Genomic DNA, 12,752 nt, shown 5'->3' with positions numbered 1-12,752 from the left:
CCCCCCCACGGGATTATTTTCTTTAAGTAAAACGGGATTCTAAGTAACAATTCCCAGTCAACTCTTTCCGCTAGTCGAACTCTTTTATGCTAGTACACTGTCATCATTTCATGTTCACATCGCTGAGATGGGTGGTCTTACGCTTTTGTAAGTGAAGAAGGCATACGGGGGGGGGGGGGGGGTCAGTGACCCGGCAAAGGACACAGGGCTCAATGGTGCACCAGAGGGGCCACTGGCACCCGTGTGCCAGACTCCGGGGGCGGGGGGACTCACGGATCTGCCCCTGAGCCGCGATGCAGGTCTCATCAGGTTATTCCAGAAGCTCTGGGGCTCGACGGTCTGTCCCCGGCTGGGCACTGAGACCGCCCCCGAGTGGCCCTCCCTTGGCTGAGGACTTAGCTGAAGACGGTTTTAACGAAGCCACGACCTTCTTTCTAGGCCATTGGTGCTCGGAACTTGCTCAAATCTATAGCAAAGCAGAGGGAGGCCCAACAGCAGCAACTCCGAGCCCTAATAGCAGAAAAGAAAATGCAGCTTGAAAGGTAAGAGGTGAGGGTGCAGAGAAAGTTCTTTGCTCGACTGCAGTTCTATTCTTCCTTCTTGAGTGGCCACCTCTTGTCCTTATTCTTCACCATTGTCCTCTCGGGAACAGGGTCCCACCTGCCATCTGACTTGAAGACTTAAAAAAATAAAGTCAAGTCCTGTTTAATGAGAAGGAAAAAGGACACGTGTTAATACAAAACCACCTCTAGTGGTCTGGGAGCTAGAAGGCTCCGGTAGCGAGTCCGTGAAGCTGGCTAGTTCTCCTAGAGGAAAAGACCTGGAGACTTCTCACGGGTGGCCCTGGGTTGGGCTTGGCCTCTTTCTTTCTTACCCTAACTTCTTCATTATGAACTCACACCATTTCTTGGGATCGTTTAAATCGCTTACATTCTTCTCTAGAAGAATTAAGTCCACGGTTTATTTCATCCATTTTTAGGGCTTCTAACAATTTTGTTTTGCAGGTATCGGGTTGAATATGAAGCTTTGTGTAAAGTAGAAGCAGAACAAAATGAATTTATTGACCAATTTATTTTTCAGAAATGAACTGGAAATTTCATTTTATAGCAGGCCGGGCAAAAAACAAAACCCAAAAAACCTCTGTACCAATCCAGTGACTTGACCAATGACCCAAGTATGTCCTGAGAGATGGTGTGGAAAAAACGCAGCATCTCTGAAGGCAGTAAGCAAGTCTGGGGGGCTTGTTGCAAATGTCAGCAAACATCTGCTGGGCAGTTACCCCGTGGCCACAGTGGTCCAGGCTCTCACCTCTTGGCACTCTTAGCCTGAACTGAGCAGTCTGTAAATTTTGACCCTTTTTTTTTTTTGTAAAGTCACAAAGCTTTCAAAGAAAGAGCAATAAATTATTGTTTTCAAATGGCTTGATCTGCCTCTTTTCCTGTTGCCCTTGAAGTGTACATGGAACACCTTGTAAGGGAACCCCGGACGCTCTAGCCCCCAGGCCACGAAATGAAGCAGGCAGTCGTCGGCAGCTACCTTTATTGGGACCGGACACAGGTGTCAGATGGTACCCCATCAATCAGACCATTATGACTTGTGAGCAAAACAGATAAAAAGAGGAAGGACCAGTTACCATTTTCCATGCATTCACTGAGTTTTTGGTTTTGAGTTGGCCTTGAGTACGCATTTAGAGAAAACTAAGGAACACCAACGAAGAGCTCCTGTATTTACACAACGGACACGTCAGGCCCAGCTGCCCCTCTACTTAGAGAACAAGCCAGGAATGACGAAACTATCAGGGAGGTGACGTTATCCCCCTGGAAGCACACTTCCAGAAGAGGTTTGAGACACTAGACCTCAGAGCGGGACTTATGTCAGGTGGTCTGTAAAAACAGAAGACTAAGGTCTTTAAGGAGACTTAAAATCTTTTCTGGGATGACCCGTTTAAGACAGAAAGAAAACACCTTCCAGCGTAACCCATTTCTGGAAGTCAGGCCAGAGCTAACCGTTGAGCAAAACCCAAGTCTAAACCTCTTACAGGACCTTTCCCCCCACCAGAGGGGGAGGCAAAAAAACCCAGGATATCATTTTCAATGAATATTAAAGTCACAGTTTTAAACTTAAAAATGGCCTGAAACATCCCACTCTTCATTTTGCTGATTAATGACACGCTGTAGAGAATCATGAATCGAGGGTTTAGTCACCTGTACGTTGTGGGTCAAGTGACTCGTGAACATGCCAAGCAGGCCACGTGTCTCAGAAGTTTATCCAGTTTCTGGTCTGGTCCTGCTCCCGGCGGAACTTGGGCACACAGTGAGGGATTTGGCTCCACCTCCCTATAACCCAGCGCACACCCCCCTGTCCGTCCTCAGGTGATTGGTCCGTTGGTGCCAGTGTTCTCAGAAGGGGAGAGTCTGATGGGGCTCCTGCCAGTGTCTTGCTCTTGTGTGTTGCTGGTGTGGTTCGAACGCTACCGAAAAACATGGGTTCTGAGCAGTTTTCTGCATACCGGGTCCAACAGGAAACTGCCCTGTGGGCATCTCCCGCCGGGCCAGTGGTCATTTCTCTCATTTCTTCTTTCTTTTCTCCTCATACTTGTAGTAGGGGCTCCGCAACATGAAAAGCAGAAGCATAAGAGGGATGAGAAAGTAGGGGGCGTAGACCGATATGAGGGTTAGTCGTTCGTGGAAAGTCTTAGGTCCTTGTCCTTTGAAACCGCTGGCTTTGGAGAAATCCTCAAATAGCAATGTGGAGAGAATTGGAATTAAAGTTGTCATGGTGTGAACGGAGTACATGATTGCAGGGGTGCGGATCCACCGGCAGCCTCCTGAAGTTGGGGGAAGAGAAAGAGGTAAGCGTTAGGTATGTCCACGACTCCAGGGGCGCCCACGCCAGTCTCCACGCTTGCTCCCTTTCCACGGAATCTACCTCCTTTCCAAGTACAAACAAATGGAAAACCCGATGTGTTCTAGTATCTCCTAATGCACAAAGCTGGGGCTCTAGCCCACCGGCTGCTAAAGCGCCAAGGGTGGGGGTTGGAATTTAATTCAGAAAAACTCTAGTGGGGCGCCTGGGTGGCTCAGTCAGTTAAGTGTCTGACTTCAGCTCAGGTCATGATCTCGGGGTTCACGAGTCTGAGCCCTCTCTGCTGTCAACACCGAGCCCACTCTGGATGCTCTATCCCACTTTCTCTCTGCCCCACCCCCACTTAGGCTCTCTCTCTCTCTCTCTCTCAAAAACAAAAAATTAAAAAAAAAAAAAGAAAGGAAGAAAAAGAAACTCTAGGGCAGTAAAACGGCCATTACAATCTACACCAGTCTGGCCTAAAAGGCAGGGGGAAGGGCCTGCCCACAGCATCTGTTAAATAGAAGATCAACAGATTCTGCGGAGATGGATTTGGGAGCTCCAGTGGGAAACTCGTTGTATGAGCTTAGTGATCATGTACATTAGTATGGCCCCCGTCTTTCTAAAAGCGTTAAGTCACACGGGAACACTGTAAGAATAAATGAGAAGTTAAGCCCTTCAGGGATTAGCCTGATGCTACCGCTGAAAAGCCAGCATGGTGCTCCCCAAATCAGAAAAATAAAAGCTAATGATAAATTCTGCAGGGGTAAAAAAAAAGACAACAAACAGGAACAAGTTCGATCTTGAAGCAGCCTCAGGTGTAGGAGAGATCTCCAGGTGACAGTCCTTCGGCTCAGCTACCCACACAGGCATCCACCTGAGCCACACTGATGTCAGATCTAGCCATTCCCACCCCACCCTAGGTGACCCTCAGACTACAGGGATCACTCTCCTCTGAGATACTTCCCCCAAAGATTTCCGGGACTGGGTATCAGGACACAAATGGGATTTTCCCCCCAGTTACCAACCTTTGAAGAAGGCATAGGCTGCTATGGGGAAGAAAGGCAGCTGCAACATGAGCTCGCAAAACAGGAAGGACTTAAACCACGCTGGGGGTTCCTGTAGCAGAGGGTCTCTGAACTCCTTGGTATACCACTTCAGCAGGTTTCTCAACTGAGGAGAGAGAACGAGCACATTGAACACAGCCACCTGGCAGGACAGGCTGGCCGCTCCAACCCCCGAAGAGTCCCTCACTGCCCAGCCCCGAGGCAGCCTAGATGGCCCCTTCCTAAAGACTCCCTAGCTCTGACTCGAATGTTCCCTCCTCCAAGCCTTCCTCAGCTCTTCCAGCCCCTCTGCTACCCGTTCGTGACTCCGGGTAACACTAGCCCTGCATGTCAGCTAACGGCTGTGAAAACCACCCTAACATTTGTCCTTTAACAGCAGCTGCACACCAAGCTCCGAGGGCCAGACTGCCTCAAATACAGAAATGAATTGAGTTTCTTTGTCTTTTTCGGGGGGGGGGGGCGTGGAATGGAAGGGAGAGAAGTTTAACCTCTTTAAGATGCACTTTCAGACAGCTGAATCCCTAAATCTCAAGTTCCTCATCATTCTTAACTACTGTAGTTCTGAAGAGTTCTCTTTTAGGAGACCCACAGGACATCTGGAGAACAAACTGCCCAAACCACAAACTGTAGAGCTTCCAGGCTGTCAAGGCTTGAGGGTTAGCAGTCCCGGTTCTAGCTTGGGGCCCACCCTCCTCTGATTACACTGGTAAATCAAAAGATGCAGATCCAGGGGCGCCTGGGTGGCTCAGTCGGTTGAGTGACCACCTCTTGATTTTCCACTCAGGTCATGATCCCAGAGTTGTGGGACTGAGTCCCGCGCCAGCTCCCAGCTGAGCATGGAGCCTGCTTAAGATTCTCTCTCTCCCTCTGCCCCTCTCCCCGACTCATGTGCTCGCGTGTGCTTCCTCTCTCTGAAAAAAAAAAGATGCAGACCCATGGCTACCAGCAGTGGAAGGAAGCAGAAAGGTTGGAGGTTGCCCATTCTGTGCCTTTAAGGGCCCAAGGCGTAGGGCTCCCCCGCATCTCATGGGACTACAAAAGGTCTGTCACAGTTTACATCCTGGAGATGGCGCTGTCCTGCCACACCTGTCTCCAAAGCTAAAAATATATATATAATATCAAGTTACAGCAAATAAAGGGAACTTCCAATGTAAGGATTTAGCTTGCAGTGGAAAAGCCATTTTTTTCCATTGCAGTATTTTTCCTGTTAATTTTTAGTCAAAAGATAAAGGCTCACCATTGTGAAACCAAGGCCTCACCGCTGAAGCTGAGCTTTAAGCAAATATCCAGAAACAAACATTCTGTTAGCATGATATTAATTTCAGAAAGGCTCTGGCTAGATTACCAGCTTATCGACCGGGTGATGTCTAATTTGTACTTGATCTGAAGTTGAAACTCACAGCAATACCCTTAGCTTCCTTCTAGGCACTCTTCAGGACGGTAAGGTGGCAGAAAAAAATTCATAAAGGTTAAGTCGCTGCACCTCTCCTGGGCTCTATTTCCTCGTCTGTGGAACAAGCAACTTGAGCCAAATGTTTTTGGAGATCCTTTTTTTGCTCTCCAGATATTCTTTAAAAAATATTGGGGGGGGGGGGCCCCCGGGGGGGCTCAGTCGGTTGGGCAGCCGACTTCGGCTCAGGTCATGATCTCACGGTCTGTGAGTTCGAGCCCGCCTCGGGCTCTGTGCTGACAGCTCAGAGCCTGGAGCCTGTCTCAGATTCTGTGTCTCCCTCTCTCTGACCCTCCCCCGTTCATGCTCTGTCTCTCTCTGTCTCAAAAATAAATAAACGTTAAAAAAAAATTTAAAAAAAATATTGGAGGGAATGACCTGCTGTCAAGATTTACGGTAGAAATTTAAAAGGCATCCTGGTTTGATTTCATTTTCTGTTCCATTTGTATACAGTCTATTTCATAAATCCAGGATGAGATCAGCAAAACTCAGCCAGCTCTTGTAGGTCATCAATTAGGATCCTAGCGCCCGCCCACAGTCGCCTGCGAGCCGCATGCTGCCGGAAAGGACCTGGACTAAGGGCTGAGGGAAAGCAAACCGCAGGCCCCTGGTAGAGTGAAGGGCTCCGGGTGCGGGCTTTGGGCAAAGCACTTAAATCTCACTGAACTTGCTTCCCAATTATAGCACTTCCTTCACTAATGGGAAGATTAAATGAGTTAACGTACAAGGTCTTTAGAACAATGGCAAGCACAGAGTAAATCTTACAATTACTTAGTTGAACTTAACACGTATGTGGAGAAATTCAAGTTTAATCCTATTAAGAGCGCAGCATGCAACTGGTCCTTAAGAACTACTCTTATTAGGTAAGTCCCCCAAAATGGTTTATTACCTGACTCACATTTTTTGTTTTTAATTTTTATTTATTTCTGAGAGAGACAGAGTGTGAGCAGGGGAGGGGCAGAGAGGGAGGGAGACAGAATCCAAAGCAGACTCCGGGCTCCAAGCTGTCAGCACAGAGCCCGACGCGGGGCTCGAACTCAGGAACCACGAGATCATGACCCGAGCGGAAGTTGGACACTTAACCGACTGAGCCACCCAGACACCCCTATACCTGACACATTGGACTCCACTTACCATTGGTGTCCATTAAACTACTGACCTGGCCTATAAACAGGGATTTTTTAAAATAGATTATTTTACATTTTTAAGGCCACAATCCATTTTTTTAAGTTTATTTCTTTGATAAAGTTTATTTGAGAGAGAGCGCGCATGTGCGGGCTCGTGAGTGGGAAGGCGGGGAGGGGGAGAGATAGAGAATCAGAGTATCCCTGCTTGGGATTGAAGGGCTTGAACTCACGAACCGTGAGATCATGACCTGAGCCGAAACCAAGAGCCGGTTGCTTAACTGACTGAGCCGCCCAGGCACCCCTGGCACCAGAATTTCTAAACCGGGAATTGCCACTGAACAATCCCGCACTTTTCTACCTTAGGATGAGCACAGGCCGATTTCACACCTAGACGCTCACCTTAAACAGAACCAATGCTACCCGCTGCAAACGATACCGCACAATGCCTTCCCCATCCTCTCCATGTTCCAATCCAAACTAAATTCTTTTGGTTTCAGAGTAAGAGTTTTTCCAAGTATTGACCGGTTCAAACCAAGGAAGATCAGCCCCAACCATTATGGGAATCTCCACAAGCATTTTAGTTCTAGGAGAAAATTCCTTCTATTTGGGGAAGAAAAACACAACAGATGTGAAGACTGGGCATTTTTTCAAAGAGAATCTGAGAATCCCTCAAGGCTTTTGTTATTATTTTCCCCATAACCAAGCAACAAAACCATCAATCTCAACTCCAAAGCAACAAGAGTGAAGAGAGACAACAGCCCTTCCAAAATAGGATCCCCCCCGTGTCGCCAACACCTTCAAACAGCATCAGATGGAAAGCCACAGACATACACAATCTCTGGCCAGGTCCCACTGGCACTGGCCCTTGACCTTTTACAGTAAGTCAACATTAAAACCGAGAAAACTTTACCAAATCAAAGAGATAAGCTGAAATGGGGTCTTTATGATGCTGGACACATTTGGACTGTATTTGGGGGTGGTAAGCAAGAACCTGTGGGAACGGCATATTCAGAAGAGATCAAGAAAGCACCAGCTGTTAAGTCCGGAGTAACCTGGAGTAAATAACGTAAGTGCCCAGTATTAAAGGGACTCATCACGCCAAAGACTAAACAGGCAGCCTGCCTGAGTTTTGTTGGCCACACAGACTCTGAAAACCACAGACAAGGCTCCTTTCTTCAAGGCAACTAATGGCTGGTGCAGAACGGTGGCGACCTGCTGAGAAAGCGGGTGCTACCTGGGTCTGTGTGGCAGGCCGAGTAACAGTCCCCAAAGTTCCTAATCTCTGGAAGCTCTGAACGTAACCTTATAGGGCCAAAGAGACTTTGCAGATGTGATTAAGGTAAGGGTTTTGAGTCTTGAGACGGGAGGTTATGCTGACTACCTGGTTGGCTCTAAATGTAACCACAAGTGTCTGTATAAAAGTGGGGCAGAGGGAGACTGGATTACAGAAGAGAAGGCGGCCAAATGATGACAGAAGCAGAGACTGAAGCGATAGGGCCACAAGCCAAGGAACACTGGCAGCCACCAGACTGGAAGAGGCAAGGAACAGATACTCCCCTAGGACCTTCAAAGATTCCCCTAGGCCTGCGAGATTCATTTTCATCTTCTGACCTCCAAAACTGTAAGAGAACAAATGTTTAAAGCCATCATGTTTCTGGTAATTTGTTACAGCAGCAACGGGAAACTAATATACCCTGTATGTGTGAGCTTGTGACTCTCCTCCCAGAAACCACAAGGCCCACACAGTTTTGCATACCCCATGGTATACCCAGGGGTTCAGGGACCTCAGGTGAGGCGGGGGCCCCCCCCCCCGCTCTGCAGAGAAAAAGCACCTAAAGGGAAGCAGGTAGACAAGCCAGTCTTGCCCACAGTTCTGCACACAATGTGGAGAAGCACAGAACTGAGGACAGGAGCTCCACGGGAGAAGGTTACAGGGTCCAGAGGTGAAAGGACCAGGTAAAATAAAACGGTGGCTCTGAAGAAACGAAAAGCATTAAAGCAAACTTTGGGGTAAGGAATACTCATTAACAACGAGGAAATGGGGGTTTCTCGCCTCTATTTCTAGTCAGGTGATCATTCTTACTCGAACCTAATTAAAAGGGCTGATTTGAAAAGGCGTCGTTAATTTACTTACGAGCTTTCGAAGTCGCTGGATCCTAAGACCGAAGCAATGACGATCCGTGAATGCCCTGTGTTATGGGTCTAATGCTACTTGCACTATTGCTTTGGGATTAGACGTTATTTTAAAGCTCTTTCAAAGAACACACAAATCCAACACGTGATTGAGACACTGGTTCATCCAGGCTACTTCCCTCAAATACAAGTGACCAGAGGTGGGGTGTTGCGAGCCTTACGCATACCCAGGGAAGAACTGTCTTTAACACGACCAAAGTGTCTGCCCCAAGCAGCTTGGGATAACGGTCCGGACCATCGAAAACCCCAAGCAAGACGTCGAGATGAAGGGTGAGGAGAGGCTGGGGCACGGGCAGGACCTAAGAAGGGAGGGAGGGAGGGAAAGGGGGGCAGAACCCTGGCTGGGCGGCGAGCGGGGGAGGGGAGGTCTTGGGGACGCCGGGGAACGATCGCAATGCGCGGAGGGGCCCCAAACTCAGCGACCGGCCGTCTGGACCGACCGTCGCCCTCACCTCGACGGGGTAGAGTTCGCGCGGCAACACCACCTGCAGGTCCAAGAGCAGAGTGATGGGGACATGGGAGAGGAAGTAGAGGCCCAGTAGCCACTCCAGACCGCGCCGGACGCCCAGAGCCCCCATTATCGGTTGGTTGCGCCGGTGAGGAGCGGATGCCGCACCAGCCCGGAAAGCCGACGTGGGAAGTGGGCCCGACCCGCGCTGCGTCCCAGGACTCCGCGCCCTGACCACCCGCCCCGCCCCCGAGAGGGCTACGTCGGCCACTCCCATTGGCTGGCTGCAAAGCCCCGGCGGGAGCGGCGCTCGCCGCAGGGCACGCCCATTGGCTCGTACAAGTATAGCGTGTAGAGGCGGTGCCACCCCAGACCATTTCCATTGGCTGTTGGGGGCGCCGCGTGGAATGGGGCGGGGTTCCTCGCTCGCCGCGTGGGACGGCTCTCGGGCTTGCGGCGTGCAGACTGAGCTGGGAGCGCGGGGGCTGACGCCCGCCGGGCCTGGCTGCAGACTGCGTGGCGCGCTGTGGTCCCTTTCACCCAGTACTCCATTCATTCAGTGCAAAGGAGTAAAGCTTACTGAGCGGCTCGTGTGTGCTGGGCCACGGGCGCTGGTGGAAGTGGAGCCCCTAATGCAGCCCAGCTGCCGCAGACCAGGGCCGGCCCCATAGCACGTTGTGATCCGCGCGGTGGTGCGACGTTCACGGGCCGTGGGAACACCCGCAAGGTCCCAGCCCCGCCGAACCTGAGGGGCCTGGAAGCCTTCCGAAGGCTGCCTAGGGGAGAGCCAATTTCAATTAAGCAAGAAGCACAGGGATATAGCAAGAGGATGGGCGGGTCTTGGCTGGGGCAGGGATTGGCTGTGATGAATGAGGGAGGATTTATTCATTCTGCAAATATATATATTTTTAATTCACTTATTTACTTGGAGAGAAAGAGAGAGAGCGCGCGCGATCGTAAGTGGGACAGAGAGAATTCAAAGCAGGCTCCACACTGTCAGGGCAGAGCCGGATGCGGGGCTCTCACTCTCCGAGCTCACCAACAGTGAGATCGTGACCTGAGCCAAAGTCCGCCATTAACTGCCTAAGCCACCCAGGCGCCCCTGGTTCTGTAAATATTGATCTTTAACTGCCCGCTGGGCCCAGCCATTCACTGAATGTCCCACCGACTGGGACACAGAAGTGAGCTGAAGAGAAGGTAATCGGGTTCTGGCTGCGTTGACACTGAGCAGTCTCCACAGCGTCTGAGTGGAGGAGTCTCGGGGGCAGCTGGATGAACCTGTTTGGATACGTAGATAGTGGGACATCCGCATTTGACCGCATTGACCGACCGCATTTGATGGCGGTCGGTGTTGAGAGCAAAGGGCCTGTCTTAAGGGTGCTCCATCCTGGGGGGGGGGGGGAGGAGGGGGCTGAGATACAGGTGCACAACAGGAGGGTGATGTCCCAAACATGGTGGGGAGGAGGGTCAGCTGGATCAGAGCAACACCGAATGGCCCCTGTGGTGGCCCTGTGAGAGAGCACAGGTGTGGTGGAGGCAGGGGGCACATGACAGCAGGACAGGGAGTAAGGAGGTGGGGAAGGGAGGCAGGGAGTGTAGACCTCCGGTTAGGAAGGAGAGGAGAGAGAGGGGGCAGTGGCTGGAGGGAGATGAGGTCCAGAGATGGCCTACGTATTTCTCAGATTGACTAGAACGCTTTTTACTTACTTAGATGCTGTTTGAGGTTTCCGGGTGAGGGTGGAAGGTTGTCCTTGCAGGAGGGAAGAGAGCAGGAAATGTGGCTCAAGGCCCCTGAGGAGCTGGAGAGAATGGAAGGGTTAGGGTTAAGTCAGAGGAGCTCTGTGCTCCCCAGGACGGGCCCCTTGGCACTAGAACAGAGAGATTGGTGGCAGTGTAGAGGGCCCAGCTGAGGTGGGTGGCCAACGATCTGGAGGCCCAATCTCCGAGGCGGTGTGCTTTTCTCCAGGGTGGGGTCTCCTCAGCAAAAAGGCTGTTGAGGGTGTCTGGGTGGTTCAGGCTGTTGAGTGTCTGACTCTTGATTTCTGCTCAGGTCCTGATCCCAGAGTCATGGGATTGAGCCCTGTGTCAAGGCTCTGTGCTGATCGTGGAGCCTGCTTAAGATTTTCTCTGTTTCTCAAAAAAAAAAAAAAAAAAAAAAAAAATTTTTTTTCTCTACTTTTGCCCCTCTCCCCTGCTTATGAGCATTCTCTCTCTCTCTCTCTCCCTCTCTCCCTCTCTCTAATACAAAAAGAAAAAAGTCTGTTGACTCCTCTAGGGCCGAGGTTCGGAAAGACATCGGTGAGGAGTGGCTCAGTCGGTGAAGCGACTGACTCTTGATCTCGGCTCAGGTCACGATCTCATGGTTTGTGAGATCGAGCCCCGCATTGGGGGCTGTGTGCTGAGAGCGCACAGAGCCCCGTTGGGTTGGGATTCTCTCTCTCCTCTCTCTTTCCCCCTCCGCCACCAAATAAACTTCAAAAAGAGTTCAAAGAAACACACCGGTGATTTTGAGACGTTGGATGAGAAGGGTGGATTGAAGAGGTGGAACATGCGTTTCAAGCTGGATGGGGAGGAAGCCCCGTGGGCCAGAGGGGCTGGCAGCCTGGGAGAAGGCGGAGAAGGGAATGAACGTGAGGCCGAGGAGGCAGTGCTGGCAGGGTGGGAATCACCGGATGAAGAGGCCAGAAGGTTGGGAAATTATGACAGGGGGGCACGATGTCCAAATTCCTGGTGTTGGGAAGAGGTTCTGTGCAGGGGGAGGTGTGGGCCGAAATGGAGAGGAGGGGAAGGTGTTTGGAGATGGAGTCAAGGGACAGAGAGCCCAAGGTGCTGGATGGATGGACGGTGAAGACCACCTGGGATGGGGGTGAGAAGGCTGGGGAGACTGTTGCCAAGGTAGAGTCAGGAAGGCACCCAGGAGGAGGTGGGTATGGGCCAAGGCATGGCTCAAACCTCAGCGGAGGTTGTGGCCTTGGGGAGCAGGGAGGCTGGTGTGTGGAAAAAAAACGAACTGCCAACACGGGGGAGGGCTGTGGGGAAGCCGAGACCTTGGAGAGCGGGGAGTAAGGTGTCAGTTCCGGCAGGCGGTGAAGGCTGAGGGGTCTGGGAGGAGGGGTCTGGGCTCCGGACAGGAGGGGGTGTTTACTGTGGAGGACAGTCAAGAGCCGGCTGGAAGGGGAGCATAGCAGGGGAGAGAGGTGAAGGTTCCTTGTGGGGTGGCTTGAAGGCTGCCAGAACACAAAGTCCTGGCAGCCCAGGGTCTGTTGCGCAGGTGGAGCACTCCACGCGTTACTCCGGAGGGGCCTGGCAAGGTGTGCTCTGCCCCGCCCCCAAAGGTAGCTTCCAGGACAAGGCGGCCCCACTTAGGCTGTACTCCCCGCCGATTAGAACTGCTTGCTGGGGGGGCAGGGGAGATTGTGTGGGCGCCACCCCCCCCCCCCCCCCCCCCCCCCCCCCGCTGGGATTTCCCCGGGAACGTGGTAAGCGTACAGCTGCTCATGTGAATGTTTCTCAGAAAACCTCTCGCCCAGCCAAGTTTGTTATCTGTAGATAAAGACTTTCAAGGCCAAGCACTTTCCCCGCAGGGCTCTTCGGTCCAAAAAAAAAAAAAAAAAAAAAAAAAA

The 12,752-nt window shown here is 51.3% G+C and overlaps 2 protein-coding genes across 2 annotated transcripts in view; one reads left to right on the top strand and one right to left on the bottom strand.

Annotated features, from left to right (window-relative positions):
• The window catches only part of IFT20 (intraflagellar transport 20), a 6,623-nt gene extending 5,203 nt beyond the window's left edge, over positions 1 to 1,420 (top strand). The window contains 2 exon segments of the mRNA XM_040455321.1: positions 439 to 542; positions 1,005 to 1,420. Coding sequence (XP_040311255.1) covers positions 439 to 542; positions 1,005 to 1,086 — 186 coding nt within the window. The 3' untranslated portion in view covers positions 1,087 to 1,420.
• A 101-nt stretch (positions 1,421 to 1,521) lies between these two features.
• TMEM97 (transmembrane protein 97) lies at positions 1,522 to 9,348 on the bottom strand. Its single transcript, XM_040455320.1, has 3 exons — positions 9,134 to 9,348; positions 3,873 to 4,017; positions 1,522 to 2,827 (listed from the first exon to the last, which is right to left on the bottom strand). The coding sequence occupies exons 1-3, from the start codon at positions 9,257 to 9,259 to the stop codon at positions 2,568 to 2,570; spliced, it is 531 nt and encodes a 176-aa protein (XP_040311254.1). The 5' UTR covers positions 9,260 to 9,348; the 3' UTR covers positions 1,522 to 2,567.
• Between the last annotated feature and the right edge of the window lie 3,404 nt (positions 9,349 to 12,752).

This window comes from Herpailurus yagouaroundi, unplaced genomic scaffold (assembly GCF_014898765.1).
Source record: "Herpailurus yagouaroundi ecotype Mexico unplaced genomic scaffold, PumYag 215, whole genome shotgun sequence".
NCBI lineage: Eukaryota > Metazoa > Chordata > Mammalia > Carnivora > Felidae > Herpailurus > Herpailurus yagouaroundi.
The sequence above is the reverse complement of the archived record's forward strand: the minus strand, read 5'-3'. Positions and strand labels throughout refer to the sequence as shown.